This window comes from Octopus sinensis, linkage group LG13, assembly GCF_006345805.1.
Source record: "Octopus sinensis linkage group LG13, ASM634580v1, whole genome shotgun sequence".
Classification (NCBI taxonomy): Eukaryota; Metazoa; Mollusca; class Cephalopoda; order Octopoda; family Octopodidae; genus Octopus; species Octopus sinensis.
In genome coordinates, this window is record NC_043009.1 from 40632160 (window position 1) to 40659379 (window position 27220).

General features: G+C 39.1%; 1 protein-coding gene across 2 annotated transcripts in view; it reads right to left on the reverse strand.

The window, feature by feature from the left end:
* Nucleotides 1-27220, reverse strand: part of LOC115218638 (vascular endothelial growth factor D) — a 55764-nt gene that overhangs the window by 14795 nt on the left and 13749 nt on the right. For both annotated transcript variants that reach the window (XR_005001681.1, XM_029788555.2), the window contains exon 2: nt 4984-5059. Coding sequence is in view for 1 of the 2 variants with exons in the window: in XM_029788555.2 (XP_029644415.1) it covers nt 4984-5059 (76 nt within the window). In the remaining variant the exon portion in view is untranslated. The remainder of the gene's footprint in view (nt 1-4983; nt 5060-27220) is intronic.

Below are 27220 nucleotides of genomic sequence, written 5' to 3' on the forward strand. Positions count from 1 at the left end.
ATTTGCGCTTAACATCGTTATGTCTCCTCGTCTGCTACCTTTCTCTTCAATAACAGATCGTTTTCTTCACGCATCTTCAACGAATTGCAGATGGACATTCGTTGGGCCATGCCCCGCTCATTCAATTGATGCGGGAACCAAACATTGAGCTTGCTAATGTAACCAAGCTGATGCAGACGTTTCCAACATTCGATTTGAATATTATGGGAAACCATACGACCATCCTGGTCGTTTAACGGGGGTTGGTGTCGACTAATTCCTTCACTTTGTCGCTATTAATCTCATATGACCAGGCGGAGCGTGGTGCTTCTCGAATAGAAGAATTTCCCAACTGAAATCTTAGAAATCTTTTCTGGTATGTTCATGCTCTAACCCCGACACAGCATTTGTCTTCTTGCAGGTTTCCGTTTCTTTCTGTTTTTAAAATATGAAAATGGCATGTCGTGTCGATAATATTTGTTTTGGTTCTCCATTTTCAAAGTGAAAGCAAGCATACAAAATATAACCTGTCAAGTCGCAAGTTCGCGTCGAGCTACGTTAATGTATCTAACGAATACGCATGAGCAAAGATAAAAAGCGAACGAACTTGTTGACCAACCATATCTATCTACACACACACACACGCGACAAGCTTCTTTCACTTTCCGTTTAGCAAATTCACTCATACATTTTGATCGGCCCGAGGCTATAGTATAAAATACTTGCCCAAGGTGTTACGCAATGGTACTGAACCTGGAACCATGTGGTTGGGAACCAAACTTTTACCATACGACCTATCCTTTTTTATTATAGGCACAACAAGGCCTGAAGTTTCGGGGGAAGAGGACTTGTTGATTACATCGACACCAATGCGGAACTGGAACTTATTTCATCGAGTCCCAAAAGGATGAAAAGGGAAGTTGATCTCGGTGGAATTTGAACTCGAAACGTTAAGACGAACGAAATGCCCAATGTATTTTGGCTGGTGTGGTGACAATCCTGGCAGCTCGCTGCTTTAATAATTAAAATAATAATCTATATGAGAAAATATTTATTTAGTAGACACAATATTCTAATTTAACGAAATAATTGCACAGAATTTCGCTATATAAAAATTCTCTGCTTGTAGCCACTGGTGTGACTGTGGTAAGAAATTTCTTCCTACGCACATGGTTCGGGTTCAGTCCCTCTACGTGGCATCTTGGCAAATGTCTTCTAATATAGCCTCGGGCCGAACAAAGCCTTGTGAGAAGTAGATGGAAACTGAAAGAAGCTAATCGTGTATATATATATATATGTGCGATTGTGTGTGTATGATGTGTATGTGTATGATGTGTGTGTATGATGGGTGTGTATATTTGCTATGCCTTCCCCACCGCTTGTCAGCCTTCGTTGGCGTGTTTACGTTTCCATAACTTAACGGGTTGGCAAAAGATTACGATAGAATAAGTACCTGGCTGTAAAAAAAATAATGAAATAAAAAATAAGTACTGAGGTCGATTCGTTCGACAAAAATTCAAGGCAGTGCCCCAGCATGGCCGCAGTCAACAGACTTAAGTAAAAGATTATAAATAAATAAATTAATAAAAATAGTTTATAATCTTCGTTTTACCAAAATGTACAGGAATATTCCATTGTGGGTGGATGGCGCTTCAAATCAGAGCTTAGTGATAGAGATGGCAATGCAGAATATTAATTGCTTGCCGTATTTGTTAGAGTTTATTTTGTTTTATATCTACAATGTCGCAGGAGTGGCTGTGTGGTAAGTAGCTTGCTTACCAACCACATGGTTCCGGGTTCAGACCCACTGCGTGGCACCTTGGGCAAGTGTCTTCTACTATAGCCTCGGGCCGACCAAAGCCTTGTGAGTGGATTTGGTAGACGGAAACTGAAAGAAACCCGTCGTATATATGTTTATATATATGTGCTTGTGTGTCTCTGTGTCCCCCTAGCATTGCTTGACAACCGATGCTGGTGTGTTTATGCCCCTGTCACTTAGCGGTTCGGCAAAAGAGACCGATAGAATAAGTACTGGGCTTACAAAAGAATAAGTCCCGGGGTCGAGTTGCTCGATTAAAGGTGGTGCTCCAGCATGGCCGCAGTCAAATGACTGAAACAGGTAAAAGAGTAAAAGAGTAATGAAAAATACGATAAAGTTACGATTGGTATGTATGTCGACACTTTTTAGTCTCCGTACAAATAAAGTAGAGCAACCTTTTGTACTGAGTTATTTAAGTAATTTTGTTTTGTTTACGTACGTATATTTGCATATACACGCAGATATATACAGTTATATATATATAAATATTTATAAATATAATATGTGACAATTAGTTGGTTGTCATAATAAAACTCAGAGTTTCGGATGCCGGGGCTGAAGTCTGCGCCGGCATCTCATCAGAAACACTGTGAAAAAATTAAACGTTGAATAAAGGGAAATTAGTCCAATAGGCATGGGGAAAGTAAAACATCGTTCATAGAATCCGCATATGCACACATATACACACACAAATACACACGTATGTGTATATATCTATATACATACTCACACACGCGTGTACATATACATACAAACACACATATACATATATATGTCTGCGGATACACGCACATACACATGCATATATACCCATGCACGCATCACTATGCTCATATACACATCTCTACGTGCACACACACATACATACGTGGATATACAAAATGTAGATTATGCGCCCATGCACATGCGGATAGAAATCGGTTGTCAATCAGTATTGTTTCTGCAGAATTTCTGCCATTTCCTTAGCATCGTGTTGAGGAATGCCGTTATCATCAATCAATGGCCCAATGGGTGAGACTGCGATTCTATACTTATTTGCATAAGCGTAGAACACTTTTGGGTTCTGTTTGATGTTTTTGATTACCCATTGTTCCTCCGCATCTCTTAATTTTCAATGGAGGTTTTCATGTCGGTCTGCAGATGAAGTTTTTCCAACTCTAGCCTTTTCATTGTTGTTGAATGTGGTTGTTGTATGTAGGAGTATTTTAATTGATTGTTTTGTTTTTTTTTTACTCTTTTGATGCGCCTGATGAGTGTTTTTTTTTCTTTTTGGGTAGCCGGTTTCTGTTTGTGTTAGTGGATTTCGTAGGAGCGTGTTTTGAGCATGTACAGGTAACAATGTTCTCAAAGTGTTGCCATGCGGTCTTAATATGAGTGGAACTGAGAGTGAAAGACCAGTCGATGAAGGACAGATTCTTTCTAATTCCCTCCCCAGTCCGCTTTGTGGGAATTTATGTTGTCAAATGAGTGCCGTGGAGTAGGACTGGCTGGTTTGGTTTTGATATACCGGGAATTAAAATTGCTGAGTATCATGTTGTGGTCTGAGAGGAGAGTTTTTTTTCAACTGAAATACTGTGAACGGAACTAGAGTGGGTTGTTAATATTAGATCCAAGATAATTTTATTCTGTCTTGTTAGTTCAAGCACTAGCTGAGTCAGGAAGAATTTATCCATTAGATTAAAGAGTAATTAGCTGGCAGTATGTTAATGGTACTTTTATTCTCGAGCCCTTTGGGATGGAATATTATTGTCTGCTACGTTTAAATCAAAGCCAAACTTTGCGAGAGGAATTTGGTAAAAATACTGAGCAGATTCTTTCTTTCTTTCTTTCTCTCTTTCTTTGTTTCTCTCTCTCTCTTTCTTTCTTTCCCTCTTTCTTTCTTTTTTCTTTCCTTCTTTCTCTCTCTCTCTCTCTCTCTCTCTCTCTCTCTCTCTCTCTCTCTTTCCCTCTCACTTAAGTATCAAGGGATTAATAATCATTATTATGTTAACTTCTTGAGCACGATTTCTAGTCTTGCAATTTTATCACCGGCAACTATTGGAACTTTATATTCGCTTGTTCGCTGCATCTTTCAGCAAAAATATATAATGTTCCCATTTTTATCATTACGGATTCGCACGCAAACAAACAACGACATACAAGCATCGCGACAAATATACTCTTCAGGTTGAACAATACTTTGTGAAAGGGACTTGGTAAACATACTGAACAGATGCTATGTCTCGTGTGTACACACACACATATATCACACGTAGATACACTTCTATTTGCACATATTCACAAACACATGTATACATATACGCATTCACTGATAAATGCTCACACGCACACATTTATACACACATACAAAAATATATAGAGATATAGCTGGGATGTTTTCGGTTTGAACGGCAGTTTTTCTAGCGGTGTCATATGAAATTGTCACCTATAATTATGACCCTAGTATCGATCTATTGCATTTCAATCTGTTTTAGGGTTAGGATTAGAGTTAGGGTTGGTTAGGGTTAGGGGTGGGGGGAAGGGTATATTTTTTTCTTCCCAAATGTAAATAAACCCAATCTGTTTCTTAAACGAGGGAATATTCATACGGCACAGAATGTTTTCACATCAATAGACGTCATTAATTGGTTGAAATTGCAGAAATTGAAGAAAAAAAACAACAAATATCTTACAAACTATAGAATTTTCTCAATAAAGCCAAGAGAAAAAGATGTTTCATAAACACATTCTTCCAGTATATGAAGTTTAAAAGTGTTTAGTTACGTGGAAATTATTTTAAAAAACTGCCGTTCAAACCGAAAAGATCCTATAGCTGAATACACATACACGCAATACTACTATATATACACAGATGCATACAGACGTGTGTGCGCGTTCAGTTCCATGTCTGTGCTTTTGTCAGTCAAGAAACCATTGTTAATAGTGCCCCATTATTTTCCGTAACATAAGCAGTTCCACACATGAATCAATAAAATAAGTTTCACACTAAAATAAATAAAAAGATCGATACGATTAATTAAAATCCCATCCAAGTTCAGTCCGGTGTCTCAACATGGTGATAACCCTAAGACTGAAACTAGCCTAAGAATCAACGAATATACGTATATACAAGCATATTACAGAGAGGTGGTTGACTTTAGTTGTCCGTTGACGTAAACATGAGGAACATAAAGAGTCGAACTTACCGTTTACATGTAAAAACTCCTGCAAGTCTTTCAGTGATGTCAATTTGTTTACTTTTTGTCGTTCCCTTTCTGGAACCTGCAATAGAATACAGATAAAATAAAATAGTAACGCCACAAAATACGAATATTCTTGCATGTTTATACGAAAATTCGTTGTCTCTGCTATAGGGGAAAAAAATTCACTGATGTTGCGAATAGCCGCCTGTCTGAATAAAATCCGGTATATGCAAATGAAGCAGTAGCCTTTTGACTGTGAGGAAATATGCGTGGCTCAATGGTTAAAGCGCCGGGCTCACAATCATGATGTAGTGAGTTCGATTCTCGGACCGGGCTCTGCTTTGTGTTCTTGAGCAAGACACTTTATTTCACATCGCTCCAGTTCACTCAGCTGTAGAAATGAGCTGTGACATCATTGGTGCCAAGCTGTATCGGCCTTTGGCTTTCTCTTGGACACCATGACTACTAAAGAAAGAAAACTACAAAAGAAATAGGCGCAGGCATAACTGTGTGATACTACAGCATGACTTGCTTCTCAACCACATGGTTCTGGGTTCAGTCCCACTGTGTGGCACCTTGGGCAAGTGTCTTCTACTATAGCCTCGAGCCGACCAAAGCCTTGTGAGTGGATTTGGTAGACGGAATCTAAAAGAAGTCCGTCTTATATGTGTGTGTGTGTGGGGGGGGGGGTATTTTTGTGTCTGGGTTTTCCCTCCCCCACCACCTCTATCGCTTGACAACCGATGTTGGTGTGTTTACGTCCCCATAACTTAACGGTTCGGCAAAAGACACCGATAGAATAAGTACTATGCTTACGGAAAATAAGTCCTGGGGTAGAATTTTCGACTAAAGGCTGTGCTCCAGCATGGTCACAGTCAAATGACTGAAACAAGTAAAAGAGTATATATATATATATATATATATTATATATATATATATATATATATGTGTGTGTGTGTGTGTGTGTTGAAAGATTGACCAACATTTTTCGTACAATAAGTGTACATTTTCCAGCTTATGCAGTAAAATTTTCTTAAATACCGTTTTAAAGAATTCCTCTTAATTCCACATGACCCTCCAGTATAAAATTTCTCTCCAACCCTATGGTTTGTGTGTTTTTACTGATGCAAAGGAGGAGCTAATTTGTCAGGTTTCCACAGAATGTGCAGGCCTACTGGAATGTGTTTATATTGTGTTTCACAAAAGATGTCAGCTGTAAATGGAGGTGCAGAATTGTAATACCAGTCAAAGAGTTTAACGGTTTAGAATTCACAATTGCATTGCTTGGGTTGAAAATCTCATTTACGTTTGTCTCAACCAATTAAAGATGACGTGTGCGAAGCAGAGAGAAGATAGAACAGCAGTTCTTGCAGTCGCATATCTGCTTATTGTTTGTTATTATGTTTTTGCTACAACTCCAGACTGTTGATTGGAGCAAGGCCGATCGATTTCCTATTTTCGTGTTCACAATGATATACCATGTGAAGAAAAAGATGTTTGCATCTGTCAGTGCTAACTGTGGACCAAAATTTATAGACAGGTGTAGGCAGGGTTATTTGGTTAAGAAGTTCTCTTGGCCACAACGTGGTTTGGGGTTTAGCTTCCTTGTGCCGTATCATGGGGAAGTATCTACAACTATAGCCCCAGACCGACTAATGCTTAGTGGATGAATTTGATGGACAGGAAACTATGTGGAAGCCCGCCGTATATATATATATATATATATAATATATATATATATATAATATTAATCAAAAGACATAGTAAGTATGTCTACCTGCTTGAAATAACAGTCAAAACTCTTATTAAATCGCCAAAAATACACTGATGATAACTACAGAAATCAAATGAAGGCAAAATCAGGTTAAGGCAATCTACTAACATACATTTAAGTATCTGAACCCACGTGGACCGGTTTCTGCACTGGCAAAATAAGCCTTAGCTTCTTCAGCACGCGTTACAATGATTAGAGATTCCCAACCCATCGTTTTGAAGTCTGTGCTGCAACTGATTCGTTTTGCGCCGAAATCACAGCAGCCACCAGTGTAAAATAATCTCGATACAATTTACGAGAAAAATAATTCAGGAAAAATTAGTTTGCGAAGGTGTCATTAATTCTATTAATTCTATTATACATTGGATAATAATAGAATTAATGACACCTTCACAAATTAATTTTTCGTATATATATATATGTGTGTGTGTGTGTGTGTTCCCGCGACTACTTGACAACCGATGTTTTTGTTTTCTTTTTTTACGTCCCTATAATTTAGCAGTTTGGCAAGAGAAAGCAATAGAATATGTACCAGACTTAAGTATTGGGGTCGATTTGTTCGACTAAACCCTTCAAAGCAGCGCTCCAGCATGGCCGGATTTCAGTATCAGAAACAAGTAGAAGATGATAGAAAAAAAAACGAATGTTCTTCTTTGTTCTTTTTTTAAAATTCTTTTATTTGTTTCAGTCATTTAACTGCGGTCATGCTGGAGCACCGCCTTTAGTCGAACAGATCGACCCCAGGACTTATTCCTTGTAAGCCTAGTACTTATTCTATCGGTCTCTTTTGCCGAACCGCTAAGTTACGGGGACATAAACACACCAGCATCGGTTGTGAAGCGATGTTGGGGGGGGGGACAAACACATATACGACAAGCTTCTTTCTGTTTCCGTCTATTAAACCCACTCACAAAGCTTTGGTCGGCCCGAAGCTATAGTAGAAGACACTTGCCCAAGGTGCCACGCAGTCGGACTGAACTCGGAACCAAGCTACTTATCATACAGTCACTCCTGTGCCTATACACAGAATAGCAAAGACAAATGACAGTGCGTAAGAGTATCATTCTACAAAGAGACAGACAGAGCGACAGACAGACAGACAGACAAGCCTCCCTGTAGAGATGTTGTGTCTTGTTGGTCACGGTTTTCCTAAACCATTTAAATTAGCAACTGATATTAAGAGTCACCACAGAACACGTGGTCGTGTGACAGTAGACAGAAACTGATCAGAACATAATCCTTTCTACTATAGGCTCAAAACTGGCGTTTATGGGGAGGGGGATAGTCGATTACATCGTCCCCCGAAAGGGTGAAAAGGCAAAGTCGACCTGATCAGAATTTGAACTTAGAACGTAAAGACGGACGAAATGCCGGTAAGTATTTGGCGCTCGGTGTGATACCGATTCTTATTTCTTTACTGCACGCAAGGAGCTACACAGAGAGGGGACAAACAAGGACAAACAAACGGATTAATTCGATTATGTCGACCCTAGTGCGTAACTGGTACTTATTTAATCGACCCCGAAAGGATGAAAGGCAAAGTTGACCTCGGCGTAATTTGAACTCAGAACGTAGCGGCAGACGAAATACCTATTTCTTTACTACCCACAAGGGGCTAAACACAGAGAGGACAAGTAAGGACAGACAAACGGATTAAGTCGATTATATCGAGTCCAGTGTGTAACTGGTACTTATTTAATCGTCCCCGAAAGGATGAAAGGCAAAGTCGACCTCGGCGGAATTTGAACTCAGAACGTAGCGGTAGACGAAGTACAGCTACGAATTTTGCCCGGCGCGCTAACGTTTCTGCCAGCTCATCACCTGAACCGGAACATAGATAATGGATGGCTATCAAATGATAAGATGCATCACGTACGAATATGTGGCGGGGATAAAATCACGCACACACACACACACACACACACATGCTTAGCCATCGCTCAAAACTGAATAATTTCGGTGGTATGTACGACGATTTCGCTAATTGTTTTCAGTGTCAGTAAAGTTACGGGCAAATAAAGACACTCTTGAAGCCCTCCCTTGATCACGCAGAACATTGTAGAAGGTAAGAGGGCTGCACTAGCAGTCAGTTGTTATTTATTTTCAACAAAGGAAAGAAGAGTTGCTTTTCGTAGTGTCTTGTTATATTTGTTTTATTGTGAGAAACAACCACATTGAAAACACGTGACCAGCAACGCTATTGTTCTCAAATTGTTATTATAAAAGATATATTATTTTATTTGTCTCAGTCATTTTGACTGCGGCCATCGAGCAAATCGACCTCAGGACTTATTCTTTACAAGCCTAGTACTTATTCTATCGGTCACTCTTGCTGAACCGCTAAGTGACGGGGACGTAAACAAACCACCATCGGTCGTCAAGCGATGTTGGGGGGACAAACACAGACGCACAAACAAACACACACACACATAAATATATATATATATATATATATATATATATATACGACGAGCTTCTTTCAGTTTCCATCTACCAAATCCACTAACAAGGCTTTGGTCGGCCCGAGGGTACAGTAGAAGACACTTGTCTAAGGTGCCACGCAGTGGGACTGAACCCAGAACCATGTGGTTGGTAAGCAAGCTACTTACCACACAGCCACTCCTGCGCCTATATAGGTAAAAAAAAATTGGAGAAGCTTCTTCGTGCTAAACACTTGTGTCTAAGATACCAGAACTGCCTTCTTTTCATGACATACGAACTTATTTTACGAATCTTTTATGTTGCCAAGGCAGACCACGGCCAATTGCCACGGGCTTATCATTCTTCTCATTACCCAATAAAACTTTCTCAGTACATGTTGTTTTACTAGAAAATGCAATGAAGTAAATACAAGCATCAAATGAAACGATGTTCAGTTGAGTGTTTTTTAATTAAATAATCTGTTTCGTCAGAATTTTGTCTGTGTTTATAGTGCTTGTACATGCCCTGCAAAAAGGGGCCATGACGTGAAAGGAACGGAATGAGATAGAGAGCTGGTGAAAAAAAAAAGGGTATGTGGGATATAACAATGGCGTCGAGAGCGATTAGGAGGAAGAACAGAAAGGGATCAATAGAGAGGAACAGAGAGAAAGTGTGTGTATGTGTGTGAGCATGTGTGTGTATGTATGTGAGCGTGTGTGTGTGTATGTATGTGTGTGTGTGTGTATGTGAGCGTGTGAGTGTATGTATGTGAGCGTGTGAGTGTGTGTGTATGTGGATGCGCGTGTATGTGAGCGTATGTGTGTGTGAACGTGTGTGTGTGAGCGTGTGTGTATGTATGTGAGCATGTTTGTGTATGTATGTGAGCATGTGTGTGTATGTATGTGACCATGTGTGTGTATGTATGTGACCATGTGTGTGTATTATGTGAGCGTGTGTGTATATGTGTGTGTGTGAGAGAGAGCGTGTGAACATGTATGTGAGCGTGTGAGTGTGTGTGTGTATGTGAGCGCATGTGTGTGTGTGTACGTGTTAGAGTGAGTACGTCTGAGAGCGTGTACATGTTAGAGCGTCTATGTGTGAGTGTGTGTGTGTCTGTATATGTGTGAATATGGGTGTGTATGCATGTACGTGTGAGTGTATGTGTGTATGAGTGTGGGTAGGTGTGAGTGTGGGTAGGTGTGAGTGTGGGAGTGTGTCTATGTATGGGGAGGGGGGTAAATGGGTGTGAGTGTGCGAAAGAGAAGTTGAAGAATTGGGGTGGAGGTGATGGGGTTTTTAAAACTAAAGCAAAATTGTTATTGATTGGTTATTTTAGAATAAATTAATTTGAAAACTAAAGACTGGCGGCAAAAACAAAAACGATAAGTAATGAAATTAGTAAGGTCATTATTATCTTAAAATTGTATCGTGTGTATATATGTGTGATACAAAGTAATGTGCACGTAATTGAGAAATCAAGAAGTAGAGAACCTATACATGAAGTATATAAGGCGCGGTTGTGTGGAGCTGGCCGAGACGTTAGCGCGCCGGGAGAAATGCTTAACAGTATTTCATCTGCCACTGCGTTCTGAGTTCAAATTCCGTCGAGGTCGACTTTGCCTTTCATCCTTTCGGGGTCGATAAATTAAGTACCAGTTACGCACTGGGGGGGGGTCGATCTAATCGACTTAATCCCTTTGTCTGTCCTTGTTTGTCCCCTCTATGTTTAGCTCCTTGTGGGCAATAAAGAAATAAGAAGCTTGCTTCCCAAACACAGGTTTCTAGGTTCAGTCCCACTGCAGTGGCACCTTGGGCAAATGTCTTCTACTATAGCCTCGGACCGACCAAACCTTGTGAGTGGATTTGGTAGAAGAAAACTGAAAAGAAAACCGTTGTGTGTGCATGTGTGTGTATATATATATATATGTGTGTGTGTGTGTGTGTATATATATATATGTGTGTGTGTGTGTGTGTGTGTGTTGTGTGTGTGTGTGTGTGTGTGCGCATTTGTTATTGTGCTCACGAGCGTAAGGTCGTGAGGTCAATTCCCGGTGACACGTCACGTTGTGTCCTTAAGCAAGTTACTTTATTTCACGTTGCTCCAGTCCACTCAGCTGGCAAAAAATGAGTAGTACCTATATTTCGAAGGACCAGCCTTGTCACGCTGAATCTCCCTGAGAACTACGTTAAGGGTACACGTGTCTGTGGAGTGGTCAGCCATTTGCACTTTAATTTCACGTGCAAGCTCATCGTAAGGTAAATACCATGTGTGATATCCAGACTATAGTGGAAAACGTGAGCCACTGGATTTGGTTAGTAATAGCTAGAAGAATATTGAGCGAAACCTGATAACTAGTTGATCTAGCAAGCGGAACCTCATTTCTGTGAGTAGGGTTGGTGCGCAATGATGCCATCGAGAGGTGGGCCCCGAAACGGCGCGCATTCTCTTCTGATGACCCCATAAACTTATTAGCATCCGGTATGCAGAATTTTCAACTGGTAACATTTGCATCTGCAAGTTGTTTGCAAAAGAAAATCTACGTGATCTTAATAACTCTCCACAAATTGCGACAAATGTAAACAAACTATTGTTTGTTTTAGAAGCGCTGAAATGTATTGTGAGATACAAATATGATAATTTATTTTCAAACGCATAAACGCCGATAGAACAGCAGAGACAGGATAAAATATCCACACAAAGCGGGAAAATTTGTAAAACTGGTAAAGCACTTGACCGGTAATCAAAGGGATGTGAGTTCGAATCTCGTGGCTGGTTGCTTGCAATTTTTTTTTTTTTTTTCGCTTTGTATGGATATTTAACCCAGTCTCTGCTGTTCTCTCAGCGTTTATGCGTTTGAAAATAAATCTTATTTATATCTCACAACTCACCACCTATTTAATTAGGCCAATGTATGCAGCGATTACAATAAACAAAAATGTCTACGTGACAGGTCATTTATAATAGGTGTTATCGATATGATAAGATAACAAATTCTTTGTCTGATCAGGTTAAATGAATGTTCATACTATGTACATGAGTTATACATGTCGACCCGTGAAAAATTTCTTTAAACGTGTGACTTATAAATAATGTTATAAGAGTTCCTTTATATGTAATAACTGAGTTTCGTTGAATTACATCAAATTCAATTTGTGATGACCTCAGTGTAGGAGGTTTCTCGATGTTTCTCTCTGTTCGAGGAAATGCATGTTTAGTGTGAACTACATACGTTATCTTTGGACGGCATACATCAAATGTCTGTGTTTGTGCATCTCCTCAGAAGATATTTATTCAGCCTTCTGTGGGAAATGCAACCGAGGTTAAGTAAGTACTAAAATTACTTTTTGACCATAGATCGAAGGCGCTCAAATACAACCAACCCGTCGTCTCTGAAACTTTGCAGCTTGGGTCATGTTACTCAACTAGTCTTTTCTAAGATGCTAGAACATTATTTTATTATTATTTTTTTCTTTTTTAGCAGTGGATTTGTTAATTTAGCTACCACTTCTACCATGTTGAAAGACAACATAAAGGTTGTTTTGTATTATTGTAAGGCTGGCGAATGGAAATAAAATATTTACTGCATGTATCTGCGCGTGATATCAGTTAACATAGGTTTTGCTTTCTAGACAATCTTGATAAAGAAAATAAACAAGTGTATAATGACTCACCAGATTAAAAGTTTGTTTAGAGCAGGTTTTCTATTTTACATGTTTTCCAAATAAGTTTAAGGACTATGTTGGCTCCAGTGGGTTATATTTAATACATTATTATTTAGAAAAGTAAGTTACAGCTCCCATAACGTTTTCAATACCCCCACTGCTGATAGTAAGAAAGGATGAATATATCATGAAGCGGGAAACCTGGCCCGAAATCTTGCAATACAATAGATTGTTTTAAGGATAGCCATGAGTCGAGTGTTAGTGCTAAACCGATTAACGGATTAAGTCCTGTGTCCAAGAATAAATATAGGATTCTTCAAGAGGTGTAGGTTGTCTTTTGGACAGCTGTAATGGCATAGATTGTGATGTGAAGGAATGTAGCATAGTTTAATTTCTTAGTTCATTTCTTATCAGGAGTCAACTTAACCCTGCCTTACTGATAAGCTAGATGAAAGAATATATATGACGCACATGTGCCAAAAATACTATTTTTCTTTTGCGTAAATCTGCGTAAAGAGTTCGATAAGCTTGAAATGAATTCATGATTGAACAATAATATAATGACATATAATGATAGCTAAAACGAAGCGACACAAGGAAATAACGTCCTATTAAGTTTACTATTGATACATGCTAAATATATATATATTTTTCTCTAGATGCATGTTCGTGTTTCTGGAACGAGAGGCAATATAATAAATTTGTGGTGAGCCACCACCAGTAGAAAGTAAAGAAGAAGCTTAATCGGAAAATTACTGCTTATCTACAAAGCCAGTACCGTACAGAAATCGATTCTGGAAAGTAACAGAAGGCGCCGAAAATATCGTGAGTTTGCTTGTAAAAAAAAAAAAGTAATAAGGCGCAAAAAAAAAGTAATAAGGCTGTGTGGTAAGTAGCTTGCTAACCAACCACATGATTCCGGGTTCAGTCCCACTGCGTGGCATCTTGGGCAAGTGTCTTCTGCTATAGCCCTGGGCCGACCAATGCCTTGTGAGTGGATTTGGTAGACGGAAACTGAAAGAAGCCTGTCGTATATATGTGTATATATATATATATATATATATATATATATATATATATATATGTTTGTGTTTGTCCCCCTAGCATGGCTTGACAACCGATGCTGGTGTGTTTACGTCCCCGTCACTTAGCGGTTCGGCAAAAGACACCGATAAAATAAGTACTGGGCTTACAAAGAATAAGTCCCGGGGTCGATTTGCTCGACTAAAGGCGGTGCTCCAGCATGGCCGCAGTCAAAATGACTGAAACAAGTAAAAGAGTAATATGAAAGTAACTTATAGAAAAGAGCATTATAGTAATTTTCGTGAAGGCGCAATAGCCTAGTGGTTAAGGGCAGTGCACTCGCGGTCATAGGATGGCGGTTTCGATTCCCAGACCGGGTGTTGTGAGTGTTTATTGAGCGAAAACACCTAAAGCTCCACGTGGCTCCGGCAGGGTGTGGTGGCGAACCCTTCAGAATTCTTCCACCACAACTTTCTCTCACTCTTTCTTCCTGTTTCTGTTGTACCTGTATTTCAAAGGGCCAAACTTGTCGCACTCTGTGTCACACTGAATCTTCTCAAGAACTACATTAAGGGCACACATGTCTGTGAAGTGCTCAGTCACTTGCACGTTAATTTCACGAGCAACCTGTTCCGTTGATCGGATCAACTGGAACCCTCGTCGTCGTAACCGACGGAGTACCACATACAGTAATTTCCACAGTTGCAGTAAAATTTTTTTCGCTTACACGATATTTGCTCGCAGCAGAGCAGTGGAGTAATAAAAGAAATAAATATCTCACAAATTTAACGAACAAAGATTTTTCGTGAAAAGTAATTAAGCAAATTGCTCGATAAATATAAAATGAAACCATATCAGAAAGGATAATAGCTGAGCCGTGTTTATTTTTCTTCAATCAATTTTGAACAAGCAAAGATCGTAATAGACTTCTCGATATGATAGGATCATTCCGTTACTGTTCGGTGTTAATGTATATACTTAAACTTTGTTTGCAAGTAGTAATTTTCTGTTAAGGTTTCCTCTTTCGCTAGTTGCAAATGATAGCCTTACACAAGTCATGTGACTAAAAAGAGTGTTAGAAAGACGATTTGTGCTCGGGGAAGATATATTTAATATATGTGCTATGGTAATAATACTTATTCATTACAAAGCCACATTTTTAGAGGAAGTGTGTAATACACGAGGATCAAAAACTTCTACTTAAAGAATATAAATAATTAAGTCTATCCTAACGTATACTCTTTTACTTGTTTCAGTCATTTGACTGTGGCCATGCTGGAGCACCGCCTTTGGTCGTCGAGCAAATCGACCCCGGGACTTATTCTTTGTAAGCCTAGTACTTATTCTATCGGTCTTTTTTGCCGAACCGCTAAGTTACGGTGACGTAAACACACCAGCATCGGTTGTCAAGTGATGTTGGGGGACAAACACAGACACACAAACACACACACACATATATATATACGACGGGCTTCTTTCAGTTTCCGTCTACCAAATCCACTCACAAGGCTTTGGTCGGCCCGAGGCTATAGTAGAAGACACTTGCCCAAGGTGCCACGCAGTGGGACTGAACCCGGAACCATGTGGTCGGTAAACAAGCTACTTACCACACAGCCACTCCTATGGTTAAAAAAAAAATATATAATAATGGTTTCATAATAATAATAATAATGGTTTCAAATTTTGGCACAAGGCCAGCAATCTCGGGGGAAGAGATAAGTCAATTACATCGATCCGCGTACTCAACTGGTACATATTTTGCCGTCCCACGAAAGAATGAAAGGCAAAACTCAACCTCGGCGGAATTTGAACTCAGGACGTAAAAAAACCGGAGAAATGCCGTTAAGCATTTTATTGAACTAAGTTACTTTGTGGAAGTTCTAGTCAAACTAATTTTATATTTTACTCCACTTTCAGTATTGAGTTCTCTTCACAGTGGATGTTCCTTTGTTATTCGGAAAATATCTTTAAAATCACCCACAAAATTAACGTGTACGTGCGAAGGAGTTCCATCTCCCCAATTCCTCTCACGAGACATTTCTCACTCCAAGACTGTAATAAAAGACATTTGTTCGCAGTAAAATCGAATACAAAACCCCGCTTATAGATTACATTTCTTTAATACTTGAAATAACACTGTGTAACGCGTTTTTTGTCCTTGGGTAGCAACTGTTATTTTCTGTTTGCTTACCCCTAGAAAGTATGAAAAATGGCAAATACTTCCTTCAGACTTTGCTCTTGTTACACTTATTCAAACCCCCAAAGAATCCCTCTCAATGCTTGGTTATGAGGCTACTACTACACATGATCAGAGATGCACATATTGATAGCCACTAAGGGACATACTGCAGAAAAAAAGGTCAAGCAACTAACAAGTAAATCTGTGATAATGAGCAGAATATTTGCTATAACAATATTTCTGCTTCAGCAAATCAGCGCTGAATCTGTCCAAAATGTAATGGAAAATAGGTCAGTTTCAAAACATTGATGTCCCGGGTACAAAAGCAAAGTTTGAAGGGAATTGTAGACATTTCCTTTGATTTCTATATAGAAGCAAATAGGAAATAGAACTTACTGACCAAAGACAAATGATTATAAATAAAAGCTTAGAGTAATATATCTTTTGGATCTTTTCGGTTTGAACGGCAGTTTTTTAAAAATAATTTCCACGTAACTAAACACTTTTAAACCTCGTATACTGGTAGAATGTGTTTATAAAACATCTTTTTCTCTTGGCTTTATTGAGTAAATTCTATAGTTTGTAAGATATTTGTTGTTTTTTTTCTTCAATTTCTGCAATTTCAACCAATCAATGACGTCTATTGAGGTGAAAACATTCTGTGCCGTATGAATATTCCCTCGTTTAAGAAACAGATTGGGTTTATTTACATTTGTGAAGAAAAAAAGATACCCTTCCCCCACCTCTAACCCTAACCCTAACTCTAATCCTAACCCTAAAACAGATTGAAATGCAATAGATCGATACTAGGGTCATAATTATGGTTTTCGTAATAGACAGAAACCAAACCTTGTTAATGATAACAAATTTGTATAAGTTAAAAGCTCGTTTCGAATTCTAGTATTTATCGAATTTAGCTCCCGATTAATTTGGTCAGTTTTAATTTGATAAGTGTCATTGGTAACAGCACTTTACAAATATAACAGAATGGTGGTTCGATGAGGTTTTATGTTCACTGAGCGTGACCTTTGAATTGGGAGGAGAGATACCGATTTTAAAATCTATTTTAGTACATAAGAAAAACTAGGTTTGTATATGTATGTATGTATGTATATAATATAAATTATATATATATGTGTGTGTGTGTGTGTGTGTGTGGGCACAGCACATCACAAAACGTAAACAACAAAAAAGTACGAGGTACGAGTACATAGAATATGAACTATTTTTTCGAACAATATATATATATATATATATATATATATATATATATATATATATATACACATATATACACATAAACTATTTTTTCTTGTTTCACTCATTGGACTGCGGTCATGCTGGTGCACCACCCTTGAGGCAGAGTTGGTGGGTTCGTGGAACAGATGCGCAACCACCCACCCACCAACCACTGCGTGATATTTGTAAACAGTCTGGAATGTATTCTATTGTTCTATATTGTTGAACCACTAAGTTACAAGCCAACACCTGTTGTCAAGTGGTGGTCGTAGTGTGGACGAGAGGCTTGTACATTGTTACCGCCTACCAACTTCATTCGCAAAGCATTGGTCAGCCCGGGGCTGTAAGGTACCGCGCAGTGGGATTGAAAAAGCAAAGCGTGTGTTTGCAAAGCGAGCTTCTTAGTCACACAACGATGTCTGTGCCTATATACGACAGTCAGTCAGTCAGTCTCTCTCCGCTTCATTTTTTGTAAATCACTCATTCTCATTTAATTGTATATATTTTAATTGTTTGTTTATTCATACGTTTCGTCTCATTCGATACCTTGACCCCCAATGTTTGTTTTGTCTGTCCTTGTATCGTCCCCTCTTTTTCTCAACCTTATGGTGAATAAAGAAATTCTCTCTCTCTCTCCCTCTCTCTCGTAACCTTGTTTCAGTCTTCTTACATAGCTTTGTTCTTGATCTCAAAATTATTTTTCTTTAGGAATTTATAAACAGGTGATGTATTTATAAAATCATCTCAGCTGTAACGTTTCATTTTTTACCTTCATCATAACTTTGGCGTAGATATTTCTAATTTGTTTTTCTCGCTTCATGCACTTAGGTAAATCTTTTTTTAAAATTCGTTAAATTTACACAGTCATCTTTAGTATCTATAGGAGATATCGCTAAAGCAATTCTCTTAATTTTGTGATCGATTTTGAGATAAATCTTGGGATTAGTAGCATTGCTGTAGGAACAAGGCATGAAATTTTGTAGGGAGGGGAGAGGATAGTCGATGACATCACTTCTAGTGCTTGATTGGTACTTATTTCATCGACTCCCCTCTACCAAAGGATAAAAAGCAAAGTCCACCTCAGCGGAATTTTAACTCAAAACGCAAAAACAGACGAAATGGTAAGCATTTTGCCTGGCATGATAATGATTCTGCCAGCTCGCAGCCTTTAATTTTAGGATTAATATCGATTTTAAATTGAGTAGGATCGACTTCTTTATTAAACACACTTCTTAATAGGAATCGTTGCTTGTAAATAACGGTTTCAAATTTTGGCACAAGGCCAGTAGTTTCGGGCAAGTGACTAATTCAATTACATCAACCCCAGTGTTCAAACGGTACATATTTTATCGACCCTAAAAGGATGAAAGGCAAAATCGACCTCAGCAGACCTTGGACTCAGAACACGAAGACGGGCAAAATGTCGCTCACCATTTTGTCCGGCGTGCTTGCTCGGAAAATAATACGAAAAAGATGGCACATGCAGGAATAATTAACTCCTAATGAAATATATGTCGGTGATGGTTTGGTTATTTTCACTAAAATGGAGTGTACTTTTATTTTACTATATTTTTTGTGAGTCATTGAACTGCAGCAATGCTGGAGCACCGCGTTGCTGGAGTTAGTAGGACGTAAACAAACCAATACTAATTGGACGCATACACACAGAGCTTCCACAGCGTATCCAAATTTATTTACAAGTCATTGGTCGGCTCGGGGTTATTAACAGAAGACAACTGTCCAAGATGCCAAGCAGTTGCAACCACGTGGTTTCGGGTTCAGTTCCACTGCACTTTATGGAAGAGTGTCAATGCATTGTGAGCGAATTTGATTGAGGAAACTATGTAGAATCTATTCACGAGTGCGTGCGTGAAACGAACTTCCTAATCACACAGGAATGTCAGCGTCTTTTTTATTTTTATTTACTATATTTACGGAAAATTTCTTTAAGCTTTCTATGTTTCATACAAATTTTTGACCTCATCATTGTTCAGTGACATTATACGCACGCACGTTCACGCCCCGATGCCTTGAACTTTGACACAATGGATAAGGACACAAATATACATTCATCTATTTGTGTATTTGAAATACCTTGCTTTGTATTGAGTGGTAATGGGAGGAATTGTTCTTTTGAAAGGGGATCAGCTGGCGGTTTTTTTTTTGTCTTTTTATCTTTTTATTTATCTTTTAGTACACCTTTATCAATATTTTCAAATGTTTGTTTATATCATCAATCTACAAAAGAAACAAGCGAACAAAAAATAAATGATAAATAACAGGAAACGATGATCGGATTTTCGATCTAAATACGCTAAGTGGACTCTTAATATGAGCCGGAAATTCTTTGGCCAGTGAAGAGCTACGTTATTGATTGTCGTTTGAACTTATTTCATACCGTCTGGTTTGCTACGTTCTTTTAATCTGGCTCAGTGGTATGCATATCGTTTTACTTGCTCCATTCATTTGATTGCGACCGTACTGGGAACACAACCTTGAAGGGTTTAGTCGAACAAAACTTCCATAGTACTTACATCTTTTTAAAAAGTTTGGTACGTATTTTATCGTTCTGTTTTGCTACGGAGATGTAAACAAACCAGCATCGGCTGTCAAGGGTTGGGCGGACAAATATACACAGTTATTATTATAAAGGGGGCAAAAATAGTTACCATACTGAACAAACTGCTTAGCGGCATTTCTTCCGGTTCTGAGTTCAAATTCTGCCGAGGTTGGCTTTGCCTTTCATCAGGATCGATAAAATACGTATTGGAATTGATATAATCAACTAAATCCTTGTCCCAAAAAATTCAAGAAGAAAGGGTTATTTTTATTATTATAGACGGTAAGCTGGCAGAACCGTTAGCACACCAGGTAAAATACTTCGTCTGTTTTTATGTTCTGAGTTAAAAGTCCGCTGAGATCGACTTTGCCTTTCATCCTTTCAGGGTCGATAAATCAAGTATCAGTTGAATACTGGGGTCGAGGTAATCAATTATTCCCTTCCTCGAAATTGCTGGCCTTCTATCAAAATTTGGAATCATTATTACCTTCGCCTTTGCGAAGGCGGAGGTATTATATTCACTTGTGTTTGTCTGTCCGTGGACAGGATATCTCAAAAACTGCTGGGTGGATTCGGATGAAACTTTTAGGGATGTTTGGCCTCGTGACAGCCACGAACTGATTGGATTTTGGGGTCAATATGAGCAGGGTTTCTGGATTATTTGTTATATTTACTTTACATGATTACGATCCTACGTTGACTTTCAAGTCTTTCTTAATTATCTCCCTTTAGGATGTTTCCAAAGTTTTATCGTCGTTTCTCTATTATTAATTTTACTCGCGTCTCTATTTTAGTGAAAACTGAAGGATAAAAAACTCAAACTACGTAAACAAACGGCAGTAAAACCGTTCAGAAATTAAATAAATAACCGTTCAGAAATTAAATAAATCTAACAGATTTTTATAATATAAATATTATATATTATACATAGGCGCAAGAGTGGCTGTGTGGTAAGTAGCTTGTTTACCAACCACATTGTTCCGGGTTCAGTCCCACTGCGTGGTACCTTGGGTAAGTGTCTTCTACTATAGCCTAGGGCCGACCAAAGCCTTGTGAGTGGATTTGGTAGACAGAAACTGAAAGAAGCCCGTCGTATATATGTATATATATATATATGTGTGTGTGTCTGTCTGTGTTTGTCCCCCTAGCATTGCTTGACAACCGATGCTGGTGTGTTTATGTCTCCGTTACTTAGCGGTTCGGCAAAAGAGACCGATAGAATAAGTACCGGGCTTACAAAAGAATAAGTCCCGGGGTCGAGTTGCTCGATTAAAGGCGGTGCTCCAGCATGGCCGCAGTCAAATGACTGAAACGAGTAAAAGAGTAAAAGAGTATATTAACACTTCACAGTATACTTACATATATACATACATCTATACATCGATATAAAACAACAGGATTACTAAAAGAAGGCCGGAGTTTAAGAGAAGAGAAAACCAAAAGGTTTTATGTTATTCATTTAAAAATTCCTGAATAGAACTTATTATTACTACCGTCTTTAAAACTATTTTGAATGGTGAATTTTGTTAACTTTGGCTTGTAGATAAGGATAAACTATCTATTACTGTTACTAAATTTTCTACAGCCAGCTTCACATTCCATGACTACTATTGGGATCGATCTGGTACTGGACAAAGATTCTGGATTATTTTTCTGGTTTATTTTTTAATTAATTTTTGAGAGCGGTCAGGTTCATTTTTAACATTTTCGTTTGTAAGAGCAGTCAAGTTTATTTCAGATATTCTCATTTTAAAAATCATCTCTGGCTAATCGTTGGGAGGACGCCGCTGTCGCCTCAGGTTGTTGGTAGGTCGTTCTGCTGGAGTTTTTCATAGTGTTGGGACGTGTGGAGTTTTTGTGCTGAAGTTTCGTGTTGGTGTTCGTTTGAACACTTTTGTGAACTGTTTTCGCTGCTTTGTGGAAGCTTGTTTGTGCTTTCCCTCCTCTTGTGAGGAGGATTGGCCCAATGGAAAGGAAAATTTATGGGAGTCTTTTATTCGGACCTCAGCGGTTCTGAGTTGTCTTCTTCCGAGGGCGAGTTGTTGCGGACCGTGGGAGGTGTGGACAGGAGGGTGAAGGAGGGCGGAAGGTTCGCAGGTGTGGCGGGGCGCCGGGAGGACGAGGTGGACATGGGAGGGATTGCTAGCTGTACGAAGGTAATGGGTGGGGACGGTTCTGGTATGGAGTTGTCCCCCTCCGCGTAGGGAGATTTGAGGAACTTGGGAGAGAGAGAGCAATATCGCGCAGGACATTTTCGGTGGAAGCGGGCAGGGTTGGTGTTGTGACTGGGGGGGGGGGCTTGTTGAAGGGGAACTGGGGCAAATTTGGCGGGACATTGTGTGCATTGCGGGAGGAGCAGAATTCGGAATGGTGGAGGCAAGGTTTGAAAGCGTCATGATTTCGAAAAACTGTCTGCAAGCAATAATAAATCTCTGAACGAGATGTAAAGAAAGAATATATTAGAATATAAAAGTGAACATAGAATGTGGAAAGTGGAACTAGATAGGAATATACTGCCAGGCTTTGTGACTTATGATGAGTTGCTGAAAGAACATGGGATAGATATTTTGGAGGGAACAGGATACAAAAGGAGTTAAAGGTAGAAATGACGCTACTCGGAGGTGGAGGCGTGTAGCCTCATTACACTTTTTCATTTGTCATTTCATGTTTCTCATACGTTGTCCTATTTTTTTCTCTGTTTTGTTTCCCCACATGTAATGTATTGTCCCTTCTGTCTTCGTCCCTTGGTGGGTAATAAAAAGATTAGAACCTTGGTGTTATCTTGGCGTTACCTAGGCGGAGGTTTGCGCACTCTTAGTGCTCTTATTATTATTATCATCATCATCATCATTATTATTATTCAACATTTGATAGTTTCAGGCAAATTTCTACTGCACCACCCGCATCACCTCCGTGTTCCTGCGGCGTGTACACCATTGTGTGTTCTTGGGAGCGTGCAAGCTCTTCCCGGTATTGTATTGCACCTCAGTTTCTTATCCATAAGCAACAACATCCGGTAGATTAGTCGAGTAGCTAGAGCGCTAATCCTTCCGATTCTTTACGCTCTAAGTTAATATTCCGCCGTGGAGACAACTTTGTCTTTACTCTCTCCAGACTCAATGAAATTGACTACAATCTCGCCGAAACTTCCAGCATTTGTTCTTATGCTAGATACAATTATGATTTACAAGGTAAACGAGTTTGTGCATGGCTTCTGCTTATCAGATTCTATTGATAGCGTGTTTGTCAACTCGACGTTATGGCAGAAGACAGTTGCTCAAAAGGTCAGGCATTCAGATCGAACCAAGGACCAAATAGGTGTAAAGCGATCTTCTAAACCACACAGCCATGTTAACGTACCTAATGTAGCAAGCATTAACTGTAGCTAATTAATGTAGCTAATTAGAAATATCAGAATGGTAATAATGTTTACGATACTCTTGAATTAGGAAACTCGACGTTATGGCAGAAGACAGTTGCTCAAAAGGCCAGGCATTCAGATCGAACCAAAGACCAAATAGGAAATTAGGACCAAATTAGGAAACTCGACGTTATGGCAGAAGACAGTTGCTCAAAAGGCCAGGCATTCAGATCGAACCAAGGACCAAATAAGCGTAAAGCGATCTTCTAAACCACAGCCATGTTAACCTAATGTAGCAAGCATTAACTGTAACTAATTAATGTAGCTAATTAGAAATATCAGAATGGTAATAATGTTTACGATACTCTTGAATTAGGAAACTCACACTGAACTTGTCTGGCCCTACTTTAGAGGCGGACGTTCATTAATTAATTACGTCCCATGACAGGCTTTTTTGTGTTTACATGGACAGGAAATCTTGAAAAACCTCAAGACGTAGTAAAATACTTAAAAAGCTATTTGTTGGCGTCTAGTAGCAATAAGAACAGGGTCAGGTTACAATGAATAAATAAAAGTCTTGATGGGAGTGGAACCAGTCAATGTTATTAACAGACTTGTTTGTTTCTGACGCGTAGTAGATAAATGCAAGCTTGTATTTATTTAACAGTCACGGGTGATTAATAACAGGCTAATCTGTATATGTCGCTCAAAATATAAAGCTTCAAATAAGGGCCAGGCAAATAGAAAGAGTCTCTAGATAAAACGTCTTTGATCATAGATCTACTCAACCATGGTTGATGCGGGATTAAACAATAACAACTTTGTACGGTTGCTCGATCTGCTGAAAATGACAGCTAAATCCTCCTCAAATTCTATTACTATCCTGTAAATACTTGTGAGCGAGTATGGCTTGGTCACATGATCAACGGTTTCGCTAATTGTTATAGACACGCTCTCGATTCTCATAATCTTGGCTCAACGGTACAGCTAAGATATAACATTCAGCTGACACTCGTTTTTAACTGGGTAGACAAACAGCGTGAAGCGAAGTGAACTGCCGTGTTCTCAGAGTCTTTGCGTCACCCGCTCTAGAAATAAAACTTAGGACCAGTGTCCCCTCTGATTATTACTATCATCATTATTATTATTAATAACCTACACTCGCCTCCTTATGAGAGCTCAAAATCTCTCGTGGAAGCGCCATCCAACCAAAATGCAAATATATGGGAAACTACCACCTGCGTCATCTCTTGTGAAAGGTAGGAGAGTCCAGTTTGCTGGACATTGTTGTAGAGCTGAAAAAGAAGTAATTTCTACTCTTCTCCTCTGGAAGCCATCTACTCGCAATACCAGAGGGCGCACACTCTCCTACCCTGATGTAATATCCAGGGATACAGGCATCCAGCAACAGGACCTCCGTAATGCCATGATGGACCGTGAAGTCTGGCGTAGCATGGTACATTCCATTGTCTCGACCACGGTCGAACAATGATGATGATGATGATTATTATTATTGCTTTGAGTGTGCGCAGAAATTTGCGTTGCATGCAAATTTTGTCTTACTTGCCAAAATATTACTTTCATTTCTTTGTTGCAAAACATGTGTGTGTACACACAAAGGCACAGTTTAGAGTGGTTCTCAACCATTTCTTGCTTATGACCCCGCTTAATTCCCATTTTACTCTAGCGGACCCCCAATAGCCATTTAACGTTTTAAATCTCCTATTATAGTTGTATTATTAGATATTATTAGGAATTGTATAAGAAAACTGTTAGAATATTTTGTGTACTGTAAAAGTATAACTGATTTCTCGCATATAAACTTTAACAAAATCTTACGTGGACTCCTAAAAATTATGTGAACCCCAGTTGAAATCCATTGGTTTAGAGGGAACACTGCAAACGACATTATTATTGCGAGCCCAACATCCTAACCACTGGGCTACGCACCATGAAATTTGACAAAGTAGTCTTAGATAACACGTTGTTTCACAAAGGATGAAATAATATCATGGGTTACACAATAATTTACATCATACTCAGCACGTTATTTTTTGAATAGCCGCATAGGTCATTGCTTAGAATTATTTATTCACTATGGGTTAAGGGACGTAGCCTGTTTATGCACATAATACTTTGTGGAGGCGCGTGGCTTAGTGGTTAGGGTATTAAACTCATGATCATAAAGTTGTGGTTTCGATTCCTGGACCGGGCGATGCGTTGTGTTCTTGAGCAAAACACTTCATTATCACGTTGCTCCAATCCGCTCAGCTCGCAAAAATGAGTAATCCTGCGACGGACCTGCGTCCCGTCCAGGTGGGGAATTTCTACCGGGAAACCTGTACTTATGAGCCTGGCATGGCTCGAGAAGGAACATATTGAACAATTTTCTTAGTTATTTCTAGAAAAAAAGTCATTCTTAATACGTTTTGGCAGATCCGAACGTAGAGTATCTGATCGCTGTTGTTTATTGTAATCGGAGAATATCTCCTTTTAGACCACACATTCTCAACCGGGTCCACATGACCTTTGGGGATCCATAAGATTTTGTCAATATTTATGTGTAATAAACCGGTTATACACAAAATACGATACACAAAATATTTTAACAATTTTTGTTTATGCAATTCCTAATAATATTTGGTTATGGAAATCTAATAGGATTTTTTAAAACACCGAATGGCTATGAGGGTCCACTGTAATAAAATAGGAATGAAAAGGGTCCGTCGGCAAAAAAATGGTTGAAAACCACTGTTTTGCATGATGCATGATCATAACACACAACTCGCGGGAGTAAAGGGGACTTTGATAAACTGCAGTGTTTCGACATCGCTGTATGTCTCCTCAAAGCTTCTCCGCCGGAACGATGCATCTAACAAGATGTTCGCGCTCGTCGGCCTGGTAGGGTAGCTATGACTGAAGAGATAAAACTCGGTGTAAAAAGTCTCATTACAACGTTGAGTCGAGTACTATGAACACACGTCTAAAGAAAAATGTTCTTCGATAACGAAAAACAACAACGATATTTACGTTCAAATCTCGTAAAACGTTGTGAGTGACTACAGCAATTCCTCGCCTTATTGCGGTTCACTTATCGCGGTTTATTCGTTAAGCTTACGTCAATTCCTCCATGGTTTTGTTTTGCATTTATAATAAAAATATATACAAATTATAAAAATATAATAAAAAATATATAAAGTACAGTATTGTTTCTACTTCGCGGATTTTCGCGTATCGCGTTTTTTTTTTTGTAACCGAACACCCGCGATAGACGAGGGATTACTGTAGCTGCATTGTTTAGATTCTCGCTGTTCTTCGTGCACCCCATGAATTATTGCTGTGTTTCCGCAGATTTAAGTTACGTCTTTTTGTATGGTTTTCCGTAAAATGACAACCATGTACAGTTGTCTTCTTGTAGGGTTTTATAGAATCATTACTTTATGGAATCGTTACTTTAGGGAATCGTTACTTTATAGAATCGTTACTTTATAGAATCGTTACTTTTCTTCTTCCTTACGGATGCAAAGGGGCCTTCTGTGTAATCACCCATCTTCCTATAAACAGCAACTGAATCTCGCAAATCACAACATACGATCAGTGTCTATGAGAGATAAGATTCAGCTGGCACGTTGGTCCCAGAGCTCAGAGAGCCGAAGAGAGGCTTGTGACTACCCACCAAGTCTCTCTCTTCCTCTCTCTCTCTCTCTCTTTCACACACACACACACACACACACACACACACACACACACACACGCACGCACGCACGCATGCACGCACGCGCATACTTTGGATCTTGAGGAACCCTACTTCCCCCTCGGGACTGCGAAAACAGACTTGATCTACTTTGTTAAATTTCTCCTTACAGTGAAGGGCAAATTCGATGATGGTGCCTGACGTAACCTATGTCAGAAAAGGCGAGAATGGCTTTGTTCATGGATCTGCTCGATTAGGAGTGAACCAGAGCTAAATAACAACAAAAACTACAGGCTAGGGAAAAAGGTAGTAATTAAATCTAATAG